A 17,027-nucleotide genomic window follows, 5' to 3' on the forward strand; every position below is an offset into this window, starting at 1 on the left:
TTTCCTGTTTTCTCTTTAACTTTCCCACCCTCCTCGCTCTGTCTCCCATGTATCTTCCAAGCCCGTATCTGCAGGTAGGTTGAGATTGCTAAACTGCCAGAAAGTTCTATACTGGCTTATAAATCCATAACCATTCAACGGATTGATAAGGTTTATAGCTCCTGTGGAAACGATACCATCTTTTAACATAGAAAAATGTACTTCCACCCAATAAAAAGTTTTTCACCTTAGGAAGCGCATTTCTAGCTGAGAAATCAGGATTTTTTTTCTTGTTTGTATATACACTCAGTTAAGAAGGTATCTCTTTCATATGAAATGAAGTACCTATTGAGAAGAAATGCTGTGCACAGTTGGTACAGCTGTTTTATCAGAACAGCAGCAATGCAGTGCAGGAATATCATTGAAATAAATGGCTGTGAATAGGCCCCATGTCAATAACTGTGTTGAAGAATACAATCAAGGAATTTGAAGAAGTAAGTGAATTGGGTGGTGCAGCAGATTGCCATAGCGGTTGTTGAAGTTGCTTTTAGCTATAGCTAATCATGCAGCAGAAGCCTCAAATTCTGCAGTAAATGCTAGTGGCGTTCTCACAGTCTCTCTCTCTCTCTCTCTCTCTCTCTCTCTCTCTCTCTCTCTCTCTCTCTCTCTCTCTCTCACACACACACACACACACACACACACACACACACACACCCTCCCTACCTACCTCCCCCACCCACCCACCCACCCACCCTCCCTCCACGCACATGCCAGCTCTGACTGCCTCACCCCCCGTCAACAGTTAAAAATATTTGGTGACACATTTTACACTAGTATCTCTAGAAGGCTCTGAATGTGCTGCTAAAGAAGCCCCAAGTTAGGCTACAACACTTTCATTTTGCCTTCATTTTTGGCTCACATGGAAATGAGCGAATTTTGGCTGGGGAATATTCTTTGGATGGACAAGGCATATTTTGCACTGCATGTGGCTGTGAATGCACAGAACTGTCAAATATGGGTGTTTTCCTCCCAAATCTTGTGCAGGAACATCCACTGCTCCCAGCTTATGTGATAGTGTGGTGTGATTTCACAAGCCCCCTTCATTTTCAGTCAGTATTCCTAGAAGATAATGACAAGTCACGCACCTCTTAGGAGTACAGTGATATCTGAATTTTGTTATGCAACGTGATTCCAGCATTTCATGAAAACGTGTACCATTATTTTGATGGTATGTCATTGGTTTCATGTAAATTTCAGTATCATCTGCGTCGTATCTCGGCAGTTTCAAGATATGTGGCCTTCGAGATCCTCTGATATAAATTCATGTGACATGTGGATGTTGGGATATGTGAAAGATTTATTGGGGATGAATCCAGACACCCCTGATCAGTAAGCTGTCATATGATGACAGTCAATCTGCTTACACTGTATATGATGTAGACAACTATTAATTACGTTATGTCATGGATACATCAAGCTGCAAAGGCAGTAGACCATTTTGAATATGTAACTTATGATCATACCCTAGCAAAGGTACCAGAACCACCATTATCATTTGTCTGATCGTTCTTCTCTTTTCCTGCCTGATATCTCATTCTCACTGCTTACAGCGCCATATTTTCACCTGGTGGCCGAAAGTGAAAAATTTTTCAGCATGATCGTTGAGGAGACCAGTTAATATACATCCTACAATGTTACAGCATCCTGCAAAGTATAGAGCCCACACTGCAGCACCCAGAGCACTCTAAGTTTAATTAAAATCAGTTAAAACACCATGAATAGATTTCTTGTTATGAAAACAGGGTGCTTTTCAGACAATTTAACGCTCAGTAAATTCCTAATAAAGTTGCTATGACGTCTAGCAGATACCGCACTCGTTCTATGATTGCCACTCAGCAGGGGTTTTATCAACAGCTTGCGTTCATTGTTATTACAGTGCAATAATTATGGTGACCTCTGTCAGTGTCTCTTACAATATGCAGTGTGCCCCATGTCTCCCTGACCATTCAAACCAGTCAGCTCGGACTTCTTATTCTCCATGAGTTCTGTCCACAGCTCGTGATCTAGTAGCTAACATTGCTGCTTCTGGATCATGGGATCCTGGGTTCGATTCCTGTCTGGGTTGGGGACCTTCTCTGCCTAATGACTGGGTGTTTGCATTGTCCTCATCATTTGATCATCATCATTCGTGACAGTGGCTACATTGGACTGTGTAAAAAAAAATGGGACTGATGACCCACAAACCAATCATCATCATACATGACTTCTGAGAGTAAGAGAACTGTACTTCAACGTATATTTAGGCAAATGATTTATGAATTTGTGGATGACACTAATATTCATGAAGATTAAATGATGGAAATTGGTGATACAAATTCAGAAAATGGCTTGATGGTGGTGGTGGTGGTGGTGGTGGTGGTGGTGGTGGTGGTGGTGGTCGTGGTCGTCGTCGTCGTCGTTGTGAAAATGATAACAGAGGACATACTCATATCACCATGACTCCTTCTTTTATTGTAGGGGAAAGTCAAATGGAGACATGCACAATCCAAGCAATGTTTATGCTAGACAATATAACATTGCTTTGCAGATTCCTGCCCTGTGACTTAGTGGTAATGCGTGGGGCAGGAATCGAGACATTGAACTAGAAATCAGGTGTACTTTTTCCCTGAAGATATTTTAGATATTCAACAGTGATGAAACAAAATCTTGATAATATAAAAACGTTCAAAAGAACATACCTTCTTTGCATGATATTAATGTTTCTGAGATAAGATTTAATAGGCTTGCTTGTATTCACAACAGTCTCCAACCCTGGCATCAAGTGCACTGACAATCTTTCCTTAGTAGGTGGAACCAGATGTAATAGTTTCACAGTGATGTAATAAACGACCCACCAGGGTAGCCGAGAGCACTAACAAACTGCTTCCTAGATTTGAGCAGGCGTGCTGACCCCGGATCGAATCCACCTGGCAGATTAACGACGAAGTGCCAGTGTGCTGGCCAGGCTGGATGTAGTTTTTAGGTGGTTTTCTACACCCTTCTAGGTGAATAGCAGGCTGGTCCCCACATTTCACCTCAGTTACACAACTTGCAGACATTTGCATCTTCCCATGGATTACACTGGATGAATACAGTTGGGGTACACTAATTCACTAATTATGTCCTGGAACGGGGGGGGGGGGGGTGACGATTTTGGGAATGGCGACCCCCATTGTAATATTAGCCTGTAGTGGCACTTTGCTACTGAGTAAAGGTTGTGAAGTCCCATTGATCCCCCAACCCAAATAGTTGCTGGGTAGAGGAGTACTGGTGTAGATAAATCGAATGTAAGAAACTGTTTTTGTTCGTAATGACAGCCCTTTGGTTGGGAAGTTGAGAGAACAAAGGAAGGAATAAAATAGAGGTAACAGTTGTCATGCCAAAATTTTTAACAAATGTGGTATAAACCATCAGCAGTGTTACTGTCCAAGCTGTAGTATGTGTGTCGATAAAATACATGTGCACTTCCATCATCACTGCAACCATCAAAAAGAAGCGCAAAGTATATCTATTTAAAAAAAAAAAGCTGATAGAAATGCTCTTAACGCCCTCTTAAGAGACAGTCTTCTCCTTCCAATCTGATCATGTAAGTGTAGAAAAGTTGTGGTATGTTTTCAAAGAGATCATATCGACAGCAATTGAGAGATAAATACCACATAAATTAATAAGTGATGGCACTCATCCCCCATGGTACACTAGGTGGGTCAGATCGTTGTTGCAGAAGCAACGAAAAAACCATGCCAAATTTAAAAGAGCCCAAAATCCTCAAGATTGGCAGAGTTTTACAGAAGTTCGAAATATGGCGCGTACTTCAATGCGAGATGCTTTCGATAATTTCCACAACGAAATTCTGTCTCGAAATCTGGCAGAAAACCAAGAGAGATTCTGGTCATACATAAGGCACACCAGTGGCAACACGCAATACAACGGTGAAGTCCCTGAAGATAGTGCCACTAAAGCAGATTTATTAAACACGGTTTTCCGAAACTCCTTCACTAAAGAAGACGAAGTAAATATTTCTGAATTCCAATCAAGAACAACTGCCAAGATGAGAAACATAGAAGTAGATATCCTCGGAGTAACAAAGCAGCTTAAATCACTTAATAATGGCAAAGCCTCCGATCCAGACTGTATACCAGTCCGGTTCCTCTGAGTATGCTGATGAAATAGCTCCATATTTAGCAATAATATACGACAACTCGCTCACCGAAAGATCCGTGCCTAAAGACTGGAAAATTGCTCAAGTTACTCAAATACCCTTAAAGGGAGTATGAGTAATTCACTTAATTATAGGCCTATATCACTAACGTCGTTTTTCAGTAGGGTTTTGGAACATACACTGTATTCAAACATTATGAAGTACCTTGAAGAAAACGATTTATTGACACAGTCAGCATAGTTTCAGAAAATATCGTTCTTGTGAGACATAGCTGACTCTTTATACTCTGAAGTAATAAGGGTTATCCACAAGGAATGTCAAATTGATCCCATATTTTTAGATTTACAGAAGGCTTTCGACACTGTTCCTCACAGGCGTCCTCTAACCAAACTGTGTGCCTATGGAGTATCGCCTCAGTTGTGCGACTGGATTCGTGATTTCTTGTCATAAAGGTCACAGTTCGTACTAATTGATGGAAAGTCATTGAGTAAAACAAGTAATATCCGGCATTCCCCGCTATTGTTCCTGATCTATATTAACAACATAGCAGACAATCTGGGTAGCTGTCTTAAATTGTTTGCAGATGATTCTGTCATTTACCGTCTTGTAAAGTCATCACATGATGAAAACGACTTACAAAATGATTTAGATAAGATACCTGTATGGTGCAAAAAGTGGCAATTGACCCTGAATAAGGGAAAGTATGAAGTTACTCACATGAGTCCTAAAAGAAGTGTGCTAAATTACGATTACACTATAAGTTACACATAACTGAAGGCTGTAAATTGAACTAAATACTTATGGGTTACAAATAACCTAAATTCGAACGATCACATAGATAATATTGTGGGTAGAGAAAAAGGGAGAGAAGGAAACATAGTAGGTGAATATGGATAGGGGGTAAGAAATGAAATAGGAATTCGTCTGGTAGAATTTTGCACAGAGCATTACTTAATCATAGCTAACACTTAGTTGTTGTTGTTGTTGTCTTAATGAATCATAAAAGAAGGTTGTACACATGGAAGTATCCTGGAGATAGCAGAAGGGATCAGATAGATTATATAATGGTAAGACAGAGATTTAGGAACTAGGTTTTAAATTGTAAAGCATTTCCAGGGGCAGATGTGGACTCTGACCACAATCTATTGGTTATGAACTGTATATTAAAACTGAAGAAACTGCTATAAGAATTTAAGGAGATGGGACCTCGATAAACAGACTAAATCAGAGGTCGTACAGAGTTTCAGGGAGAGGATAGGGGAACAATTGTCACGAATGAGGAAAAGAAATACCGTAGAAGAAGAAGAAGAAGAAGAAGAAGAAGAAGAATAGTAAGCTTTGAGGAATGAAATAGTGAAGGCAGCTGAGGATCAAGTAAGTAAAAAGACGAGGGCTGGTAGAAATCCTTGGGTAACAGAAGAAATATTGAGTTTAATTGATGAAAGGAGAAAATATTAAAATGCAGTAAATGAAGCAGGCAAAAAGGAATACAAACGTCTCAAAAATGAGATTGACAGGAAGTGCAAAATGGGTAATCAGGGACAAATGTAAGGCTGTAAAGGGTTATCTCACGAGGGGTAAGATAGATACTACCTACAGGAAAATTAGAGAGACTTTTGGAGAAAAGAGAGCCACTTGCATGAATATCAAGAGCTCAGATGGAAACCCAGTCGTAAGCAAAGAGGGGAAAGCAGAAAGGTGGAAGGAGTATACAGGGTGTTACAAAAAGGTACAGCCAAATTTTCAGGGAACATTCCTCACACATAATGAAAGAATATGTTATGTGGACATATGTCTGGAAACGCCTACTTTCCATGTTAGAGCTCATTTTATTACTTCTCTTCAAATCACATTAATCATGGAATGGAAACACACAGCAACAGAACATACCAGCGTGACTTCAAACAGTTTGTAACAGGAAATGTTCAAAATGTCCTCCGTTAGTGAGGATACATGCATCCACCCTCCGTCACATGGAATCCCTGATGTGCTGATGTATCCCTGGAGAATGGCGTATTGTATCACAGCCGTCCACAATATGAGCATGAAGAGTCTCTACATTTGGTACCGGGGTTGCGTAGACAGGAGCTTTCAAATGCCCCTATAAATGAAAGTCAAGAGGGTTGAGTTCAGGAGAGCGTGGAAGCCATGGAATTGGTCTGCCCCTACCAATCCATCGCTCACCCAAGCTTTTGTTCAGAAGTGCACAAACACTTCAAATGAAATGTGCAAGAGCTCCATCGTACATGAACTACATGTTGTGTCATACTTGTAAAGGCACATGTTCTAGCAGCTCAGGTAGAGTATCCCGTATGAAATCATGATAACGTGCTCCATTGAGCGTAGATGGAAGAACATGGGGCCCAATCAAGACATCACCAACAATGCCTGCCCAAATGTTCACAGAAAATCTGTGTTGATGAAGTGATTGCACAACTGTGTGCGGATTCTCGTCAGCCCACACGTTGATTGTGAAAATTTACAATTTGATCACGTTGAAATGAAGCCTCATCCGTAAAGAGAACATTTGCACTGAAATGAGGATTGACACATTGTTGGATGAACCATTCGCAGAAGAAGTGTACCCGTGGAGACCAATCAGCTGCTTATAGTGCCTGCACACGCTGTATGTGGTACGGAAACAACTGGTTCTTCCGTAGCACTCTCCATTCAGTGACGTGGTCAACATTACCTTGTACAGCAGCAACGTCTCTGATGCTGACATTAGAGTTAACGTCACCCGCACAAAGAATTACCTCATCCATTCTCCTCATTGTTCTAGGTCTTCCTCAGTCGCGAGTCATAGGCTGGAATTTTCCGTGCTCCCTAAGACGCCGATTCATTGCTTCAAACGTCTTTCTGTTGGGACACTTTCGTTCTGGAAATCTCTCTCGATACAAACGTACCACGCCACGGCTATTGCCCCGTGCTAATCCATACATCAAATGGGCATCTGGCAAATCTGCATTGGTAAACATTGCACTGACTGCAAAACCACGTTCATTATGAACACTAACGTGTTGATACTACGTACTGATGTGCTTGATGCTAGTACTGTAGAGCAACGAGTCGCACGTCAACACAAGCGCCGAAGTCAACATTGCCTTCCTTCAACTGGGGCAACTGGCGGTGAATCGAGGAAGTACAGTGCATACTGACGAAACTAAAATGAGCTCTAACATGGAAATTAAGCGTTTCTGGACACATGTCCAAATAACATTTTTTCTTTATTTGTGTCTGAGGAATGTTTCCTGAAAGTTTGGCCATACCTTTTTGTAATACCTTGTATAGAGGGTCTATACGACATTCTGTTGGCACCCACTTACATAGGGAGAAATGATCATCAGGATAAAATAAGAGAAATCAGGGCTCACACAGAAAAATTCAAGTGCTAGTTTTTCCTGAGCGCCGTTCGACGGTGGAATGGTAGAGAGTGAGTTTGAAAGTGCTTCATTGAACCATCTGTGAGGCACTTTATTGTGAATAACAGAGTAATCGTGTAGACGTAGATCAATAGTTTATCAATGTACCTGCCACACGAAATGCTGTGCAGTAAAGATTACGGATATGACACAAGCACCCAGTATCTACACAATGCTTACATGGTGGTCTCTAAAACAACTGATAAATAAAAACCTCAAAATTTATTTATTGCTAAAGCTTTCCAGAAATTCTGTTTCTTATTCTGGTTGGTTTATGGTTGACTGGCATATTGTAAAATTTTAATTGTAAGTTTTATTTCTAGTACTTTGACAAACAGAAAAGTATTTGTTTGAAATCTTATTTGCATATTTTTCTGATGTGTTTTATCATTATTAGTGTTCAGTTACTTCACTTACATGAGTATGAAAATACAAGTTGTAAATTATTGAGTTATAAAAGTTGCAATATTTAGTGATTCAGTTGTCAACTTCTAGAATCTGACACACCATGATACCAGTTACATTTAAAAAAATCGTATGATCCAAATCATGCCAAACAAAACTATAGACTCAACACAATGCAAAAAAGTGAAAAGGTACAGTCAGAACAAAAGAAAACTCTGGAGCATACACACCTTCAGTAGTTTGTAATCTTTCATATCCAGCTACGTACATGCTGGGGACCTGAAAAGCATTAGTTTTTTTTCTGTGGGGAAGGGTTTAACTGCATGTATAATAATGAAACTCAGATACTACAGGTGTAGCTCATGCATCAGCTGTTATCACTGCCACTCAGTATGTAGTGTTACCCTTAAGTATTTAATGGGTGATGATGTGACCATTTATGTGTATGTCCTTCAGTCAACAATGTTCTGCAATGCCAGGAGACTAGATGTTGGGAAGATGTAAAAATTTTCAACAAGGCTCACAGCAAGTGTACTGGAAAATTTGCAACCATTTCCATCTGTTCAGACAATATTTCCATTTGTGGAAGGCTTCACATAAGTTGCAGTGCCAAAAACAGTTTTAGATTAAAACAATATGCAATTGTGTTGTTCACATTCATTCAACAGTGTGCAAATTTATTCCCTTGATTGATGTCACATTGAGTCTTGTTCATGAACAGTCATTGTCCAGCTGATCAACATCCATTGTAGATAACGAATGAAAATATTGATGCTTGCACTAGTAATTGATTTATTTGGAATCAAACAAAAAAATAGTTTACCAGGTGAAATAAATTTACCATTTCTAGAGGTGAAAGTGTTGGCAAAACAAGGAGAATGCACTTACAGAGCTAACATAATGGAAGAGGAACATGTAGAAATTATTTCTCTTAAATAAATCTGAAATACCTTCAACTTAAAAATTTGGAATTAAAACATGTAACTGATTCATTTTTTGATACATTTGATAAATTGTTGTAGACTATTGACTTATAGCACTGTATTTTATAACGATTGTAACACGTGAAAGTGAAGTATTTTAGTTCTAATCTGAAAATTACAGATCATATTGGCAGTGACTCAGAATAATCATTATTGAATTTCCTCTGGTTATTTTCGTTTTAAACCTCTTTTACCTCAACAGTTCTTTACTTCTGGGAGAATATTATAATTTTAAAACAGTAACAGTTACTGAATATGTCAATTCTTATGCACTTTTATGACTTGTGGCCTATAGTACTGGATTTATGGTCACTCAAATATTGTTTCTTTGTTGTATATCTCAATATTTAACATTATCCTCCTCACTCTTCAGATTTACTCAGACTGCTGGTGGGAGTTGCAGCATATCATGTGAAGAAACTTGTCACCATAGACTGGTCCAGGATGAGTTGGTGATAGACACGGAGAAGTCAACACATGGGTTCAGTACCAATACAGAAGATGTGGCCATTGATAAGGAATGCTCAGTTGCCACCCAATATGACTGTAGTACGAGGGAAAAGGAATTAGATGTATATAGCTGTAATTTCTGCCAACAGAGCTTTTCTTCAAAATACAGACTCATAATGCATGTGTTCATGCACATGGATGGAATGCAACCACCTTCGTATGTTTGTAAGCGGTGTGGTGAGGTATTTCACAGTGATGTTAGCTTGAAAAAACATATGAGAATGAGTGAGTATTGTCAAGTTTTAAGTGCTGACAGTCATGAAAAATATGGACATAGTGATGAGCATCAAACCACTACCTTGTTGGATAGCGAGTTAGAAGTTTCTGTCACAGAACACAATGAGCAGTCTTCGTGTAAGGAAGCTTGGAAAGATTCAAAAAAGCCCTCTAATGACATATGTAACACACATATGACAAATGATAGAGAGAAAACAAGTAATTATGGAACTTTGTCTATAGCTGTTAATGTCAGTACCCAGGCTGATCTACTTACTGCAAACAGAACCGACAGATGTGGTATTTGTGGCAAATTGTTTGCTAGGTCAGGTGATCTCGAGAGACATGTTTCCATTCATACTGGGAAAAGACTTCACAAATGTGATATTTGTGAGAAGTGGTTTCCCCAGTCACTTTATTTAAAGGCTCACACATTAATTCACACCGGAAAGAAACCTCACAAATGTGAGATTTGTGGGAAATCTTTTACAGTGTCAGGTGATCTCAAGAATCACGATTTAATTCACACTGGAAACAACCCGCACAAATGTGAGATTTGTGGGAAATCTTTTGCTAGGGCAGATTATCTCAAGACACATACATTAATTCACACTGGAAATGAAACTCACAAATGTGAGATTTGTGGGAAATCTTTTACTACGTCAGCGTATCTTTACAAACACACATTAATTCACACTGGAAAGAAACCGCACACATGTGATATTTGTGGGAAATGTTTCACTGTGTCAGGCTATCTCAAGAAACACGTAGTAATTCACACTGAAAAGCTACCGCACAAATGTGAGGTTTGTGGGAAATCTTTTGCTAGGGCAGATAATCACAAGTTACATATGTTAACTCACACTGGAAAGAAACCTCACAAATGTGAGATTTGTGGGAAATCTTTTACTATATTAGGCAATCGTAACAAACATTTACTAATTCACGCTGGAGAGAAACCTCACAAATGTCAGATGTGTGGGAAAGCTTTTGCGTTTTCAAGGTATCTGAAGGAACACACATTAATTCACACTGGAAAGAAACCATACAAATGTGAGATTTGTGGGAAATCTTTTGCTAGGGCAAATTATCTCAAGATACACACATTAATTCACACTGGAAATAAACCTCACAAATGTGACATTTGTGGGAAATCTTTTGCAACTGCAAAGCATCGCAAGATACACAAATTAATTCACACTGGAAATAAACCTCACAAATGTGAGATTTGTGAGAAGTCTTTTACTATATCAGCCAATCTTAACAGACATTTATTAATTCACACTGGAGAGAAACCTCACAAATGTGAGATTTGTGGGAAATCTTTTGCTGCGTCAGGCTATCTTAAAAATCATGTTTTAATTCACACTGGAAAGAAACCTCACAAATGTGAGATGTGCGGGAAAGCTTTTGCGTTGTCATGCTATCTGAAGGTACATACATTAATCCACAGTGGAAAGAAACCTTACATGTGCGAGATTTGTGGGAAATCTTTTACTGTGCTACATAATCTCAAGAAACACTCATTAATTCACACTGGAAAGTAACCTCACAAATGTAAGATCTGTGGGGAATCTTTTGCTACATCAGGTGATCTCAAGACACATGCATTTGAACACACTGGTAGTGGACCTCACAAGTGTGGTATCTGTGACAAAAGTTTCACTTACTTGGATACTCTCAAGACACATGCATTTCTTCACATCAGAAAGAAAATGTAAGTATTTGTTAGATTACGCAAATACACTCCTGGAAATTGAAATAAGAACACTGTGAATTCATTGTCCCAGGAAGGGGAAACATTATTGACACATTCCTGGGGTCAGATACATCACATGATCACACTGACAGAACCACAGGCACAGGCAACAGAGCAAGCACAATGTCGGCACTAGTACAGTGTATATCCACCTTTCGCAGCAATGCAGGCTGCTATTCTCCCATGGAGAGGATCGTAGAGATGTTGGATGTAGTCCTGGGTAACGGCTTGCCATGCCATTTCCACCTGGCGCCTCAGTTGGACCAGCGTTCGTGCTGGACGTGCAGACCGCTTGAGACGACGCTTCATCCAGTCCCAAACATGCTCCATGGGGAACAGATCCGGAGATCTTGCTGGCCAGGGTAGTTGACTTACACCTTCTAGAGCACGTTGGGTGGCACGGGATACATGCGGAAGTGCATTGTCCTGTTGGAACAGCAAGATCCCTTGCCGGTCTAGGAATGGTAGAACGATGGGTTCGATGACGGTTTGGATGTACCATGCACTATTCAGTGTCCCCTCGACGATCACCAGAGGTGTACGGCCAGTGTAGCAGATCGCTCCCCACTCCATGATGCCGGGTGTTGGCCCTGTGTTCCTCGGTCGTATGCAGTCCTGATTGTGGCGCTCACCTGCACGGCGCCAAACACGCATACGACCATCATTGGCACCAAGGCAGAAGCGACTCTCATCACTGAAGACGACACGTCTCCATTCATCCCTCCATTCACGCCTGTCGCGACACCACTGGAGGCGGGCTGCACGATGTTGGGGCACGAGCGGAAGACGGCCTAACGGTGTGCAGGACTGTAGCCCAGCTTCATGGAGATGGTTGCGAATGGTCCTCGCCGATATCCCAGGCGCAACAGTGTCCCTAATTTGCTGGGAAGTGGCGGTGCGGTCCCCTACGGCACTGCCTAGGATCCTATGGTCTTGGCGTGCATCCGTGCATCGCTGCAGTCCAGTCCCAGGTCGACGGGCACGTGCACCTTCCGCCGACCACTGGCTACAACATCGATGTACTGTGGAGACCTCACGCCCCACGTGTTGAGCAATTCGGCGGTACGTCCACCCGGCCTCCCGCATGCCCACTATACGCCCTCGCTCAAAGCCCATCAACTGCACGTACGGTTCACGTCCACGCTGTCGCGGCATGCTACCAGTGTTAAAGACTGCGATGGAGCTCCGTATGCCGCCGCAAACTGGCTGACACTGACGGCGGCGGTGCACAAATGCTGCGCAGCTAGCGCCATTCGACGGCCAACACCCTGCTTCCTGGTGTGTCCGCTGTGCCGTGCGTGTTATCATTGCTTGTACAGCCCTCTCGCAGTGTTCGGAGCAAGTATGGTGGGTCTGACACACCGGTGTCAATGTGTTCTTTTTTCCATTTCCAGAAGTGTAGGTTTTCATGGTTGGTGCCCTCAAGGCCTATAAAATAATGTATATACCAGGGGACAATAAATTGTACTTTCGGTGTAATAATTTTAAAATCTGGTAGAATTGTGAAAGAACTTGTAATGATGTGTACTATAGAGTGCTAACAGATAATATGACAAAAAATTCATATCTGTAGCTTCAGATACCAAGCAATGGTATTACCAAATACTCAGGAAACATGAATCAAATGTGTTTTTGTCATTAGCACTGCTGCTTTTTCCTATTGATCTTGTGACAAGAAGATTGTGAATTGTGATAAATCCTTACATTTGTCAGTAATCATAAGTATCTTGCAATATTCAGTATAAGGCCAATTAAATGTGATGACTTTCTGCTTAATATTCCAAACAAAGTCATCATATAGTTCTTGTAACTCTGTATTTTAGAAACAGTGACAGTAAAAATATATTCATGGCACTGGCTTCAGTGAGGTTAGTAAACTCAATACTGGAGAAACATGATTATAACAATTATTTTACTCAGATATGTTTTCTCAAGAGACTTGGTGTGTCATTAATAGTGTGTACATTTATGTTCTGTTGGTACTAATCCTGCATTAGTAAACATAACAAATATAAGAACGTGCTTAATAGCATGTTTGTCCACCTTTGGAATACAGTACTTTGGCAATTCTACATGATTTGGACGTGACACATCATTTACATATTTTGGGTGTATGTTGCACCAGTTGTATTCCACACATTCAGATTAGCTAAATGGTATGGTCAAGACACCAGTGTTAGTTACCATGCTACTCAGGCCATGCACATGTGACATGGACAATTATCCTGCTGAAAGATGCCTCCACTATGGGAGAGCACACCAGTCTGAAGGAATCCATGCAGTTGCAATAAATGTCACATAGTCTGCAGCTGTCATGATGTCTTCTGTTGCCAACAGGTGTCCCACAGGAGCCAAACTGACTGCCCCCATAGCATGATGGGCCCTCTATTTGGTGCCATTCATTTAGATGATTGCATATCTGGATGTGCAACTGACCCGGTGTAACAAGAAATATCACCCATCCTGACAGTTAACGTTTGAATTGACCTTCACTCCAGCCTCAATGATCCCTTGCCCACTGCAGCTGCAAGTGAACATTTTGGTGGATCAGTATGGAAACATACAGTGACCATATGTTCCAGAGCCACACATTCAACAATGTACATTGAACTGTGGATTCCAAAACGTGTATGGCTGCCCCAGCGTTGTTTTCTGTCATTAGATATGCCACATCTCCAGCTTTACAGAGCAGGCAAGCTTATGACCTCCATACTTTGTGAAAAAGTGTAGATGTATTACATCTTTTCATAATGTGATGGACTTATTACCTTTCAGCCACTTTCCTCAGATGTTCACAACAGTAGCATAGATCCATTGTACCAACTTCACCACTGTTGAGGTGCTAGTTCCCAACTGCAATGCCACTTTAACTTTTACTTTGCTATAGTCACTTCCATAATTAAATTTACATGTTCACAGCTCATCTTACTGATAGAACAAAAAGTGTAAATCTCTGGTCTGCTTATATACTTGTTATCTGCTTACTGCATCATGTGAATACAACATGGCCTTCATTCTCCTTATGAACAGTGTTCATGACATTTTTGCCCATCAGTGCCTTTTCATGTAAATGGGTCAGATGCAGAAATGTGTAATCTAAGAAGTTCATCACACTTGGTTGCCATTTACACTAGTGCACAATAGCTATATTTTTGTGAAATATTTTTGTTTCACAAAGCTGTGTACATAATTCAGAGATAATATAGGTAAGTGTTATACACCAAAGCTCTTAATTACTTGTTCAGCATCTAATACTACGTAAGTTCTACAAAAAAGAGATATAGGTAAACAAACATTAGGTGTTATGATTTGATTCCAGTTTTTTGTATACACAAGAACAACACATAGGAGAACTCAGAACGTGAGCACTAAATATTTCTTGTGTTATATTCAAAGATGTTTCCATTGTGTGTATTTTTCTTAATTTGTTTTAAATATACATGAGGTTTTTGGAAAATTGTACTTATGCTTCAATTTCAGAACGATTGTTTTCAATTTTGATTTCCTACCTATTTGTTATTGTTGAAAGTGGTTTAGTATGTTTCATCATCTGTGTAACAATGGGAGACAGTTATAATTAAGTGATTGGTACTGTTCTGTGTTGCTACACTTCAGCTGTGACACTTTGTAGTGATATGATTACATTGTATTTCATCTTTCCCATGACAGTACACCCACAACTGCTGTATGGGTTATTCATAATAGACAACATCCGCATACATTTGTATTAAATATTATTTTCCAATAAAAGGAAAGAAAAACCGGGTTTCTGGACAATAGCCTTATATTCCAATGAATCTGAAAATGTACTACAAAGTGTGATGACTAAACATATTATGAATCTCTAAGAAACAGTAAAATTTGTAGTAACATGTTAAAAAAATGTACACAATATGGACTGAATATCTATAGATGTCAGCTAAAGATGAGTCATATGATGTTTCTCTGGTACATGAGATGTAAGCAGAAAATAAACATGTTCAGTGTTTGTGTGGAAAACCACCCAAAGAACTGAGTCTACATAAACACTGCACATACCCATAAATTAAAGAGTGTAACTGCACCTATTAAAATAATAACCTAAGCTAATCACTACAGAATAAACTGTTGTATAAGAATTGTCAAGGACAAGTCAGTTGTAGGTTTTGGATCCAGGAGTAAGGGTAATCAAGCATATTGTTTAAAAAAAACAATGAGGAGTACTTTAAAACAACTAACTGGTATTTACATCAGAACTTTACTTCTAAGGCCGCTAACAGACTGAGGGGCGTGTCGCTGGAGAATGGGATAGAAGCACACCTCTGATCAGACTGAAAGCTGGTTGCCAATAGTGAGCCAAATTTATCCCGGCTATGCCCTATGACCCCATGTGACCATTAACAGCGGTCTCATTGGTTGCTGGCTGGTTTTCTATGTTTTCCTCACTAAGGATGCTTCTCTGAAATGTCTCCCCATCAGTATTTTCACTGTCAGAATTGTATGAATGTGAACAAGGCATATACAGTGGTAACTGATACAGAACTAGCCCCTCACTAGCCACAGCTCTGAAGTGATATGTATTTCATGAAGTGTTCCCCACTCGGTCTATCAATTTACCACACACACACTTCACTACCCCTCCATAGCAGCAGGCTAATTATTTCAAAATTATAAAAGTACTAGTTTGATATTTGAAAAAGTTCTTTTGGACTGGTGGCTCTTGCTAAAGGATGCAACGTTCCAATAGGGGAAACAAATAATTTTCAAAATGCAGTAAAAAAGTGGACAGGAATAGAAAACTAAAAGTATTTAAGAAGTGACAAATAATAGTACAATTATTTAGAGTTCGAATAGGCCAATTTTGGCTATTGTAGAAATACACGCAGCCAACTGAAATGATGCACTGATACAGTGGTGTGGTGCTGCCAAAGCAACATGTGTGCTGACCATGTACTGAGCCAGCAGGGATAGCATGAGGGCTGCCAAGATACATCAGCTGGGCAGTGGCTAAGCTGGTGCAATGGTGATGCCAGTGGACAGTGATGGAGTATTGTGGTTCAGAATGACAGCATTGGGGTCAGCAAATGTTGTTACCAGTTGTGAAGGTCTAGCCTTGCAGATCATGAAAGGCGAAAGGCTGTAACACTGCATCAGATGGGTGCATCATCGAAGGCTGGCTGGTTATTTCCATACAAAAGGAGGTCTAACTTAATAATATTAATAAGATTTATTACTTTTCCTATAATCTCTACAGTTTGTAGAATAACAGTTAAAATTACAAAGTTATTGAAGGATACATTACAAACTGATTATATATCCATAATAAACTAATCTCATGAAGACAACTGTAACACTTTCATTGTTTTATTAAATCTTATTTTATGTACTTAGGCTGACAGCCCTGTAGCCAGGCAGATGTGTGTGTATGAAGCTCTCACTAAGTTAAGCGGTTAATATTGAAATAACAGCTAATTTAGTTAATATTACATTTTAGACTAGTGCATTTACTTCTTATCTAATCTATGTATTGAAGGTTTGCTTTTCTAAACGAAATTACATCGAAAAGGAAATATTTC

General features: G+C 40.0%; 1 protein-coding gene across 3 annotated transcripts in view; it reads left to right on the forward strand.

Annotated features, from left to right (window-relative positions):
- The window catches only part of LOC126302903 (zinc finger protein 492-like), a 95,823-nt gene extending 80,894 nt beyond the window's left edge, over window positions 1-14,929 (forward strand). For all 3 annotated transcript variants that reach the window (XM_049991757.1, XM_049991759.1, XM_049991758.1), the window contains exon 7: window positions 9,361-14,929. In XM_049991757.1, the coding sequence (XP_049847714.1) occupies window positions 9,361-11,260 (1,900 nt within the window). In that variant the 3' untranslated portion in view covers window positions 11,261-14,929. The remainder of the gene's footprint in view (window positions 1-9,360) is intronic.
- Window positions 14,930-17,027: the final 2,098 nt, after the last annotated feature.

This window comes from Schistocerca gregaria, unplaced genomic scaffold (assembly GCF_023897955.1).
Source record: "Schistocerca gregaria isolate iqSchGreg1 unplaced genomic scaffold, iqSchGreg1.2 ptg000180l, whole genome shotgun sequence".
NCBI classification, from domain to species: Eukaryota; Metazoa; Arthropoda; class Insecta; order Orthoptera; family Acrididae; genus Schistocerca; species Schistocerca gregaria.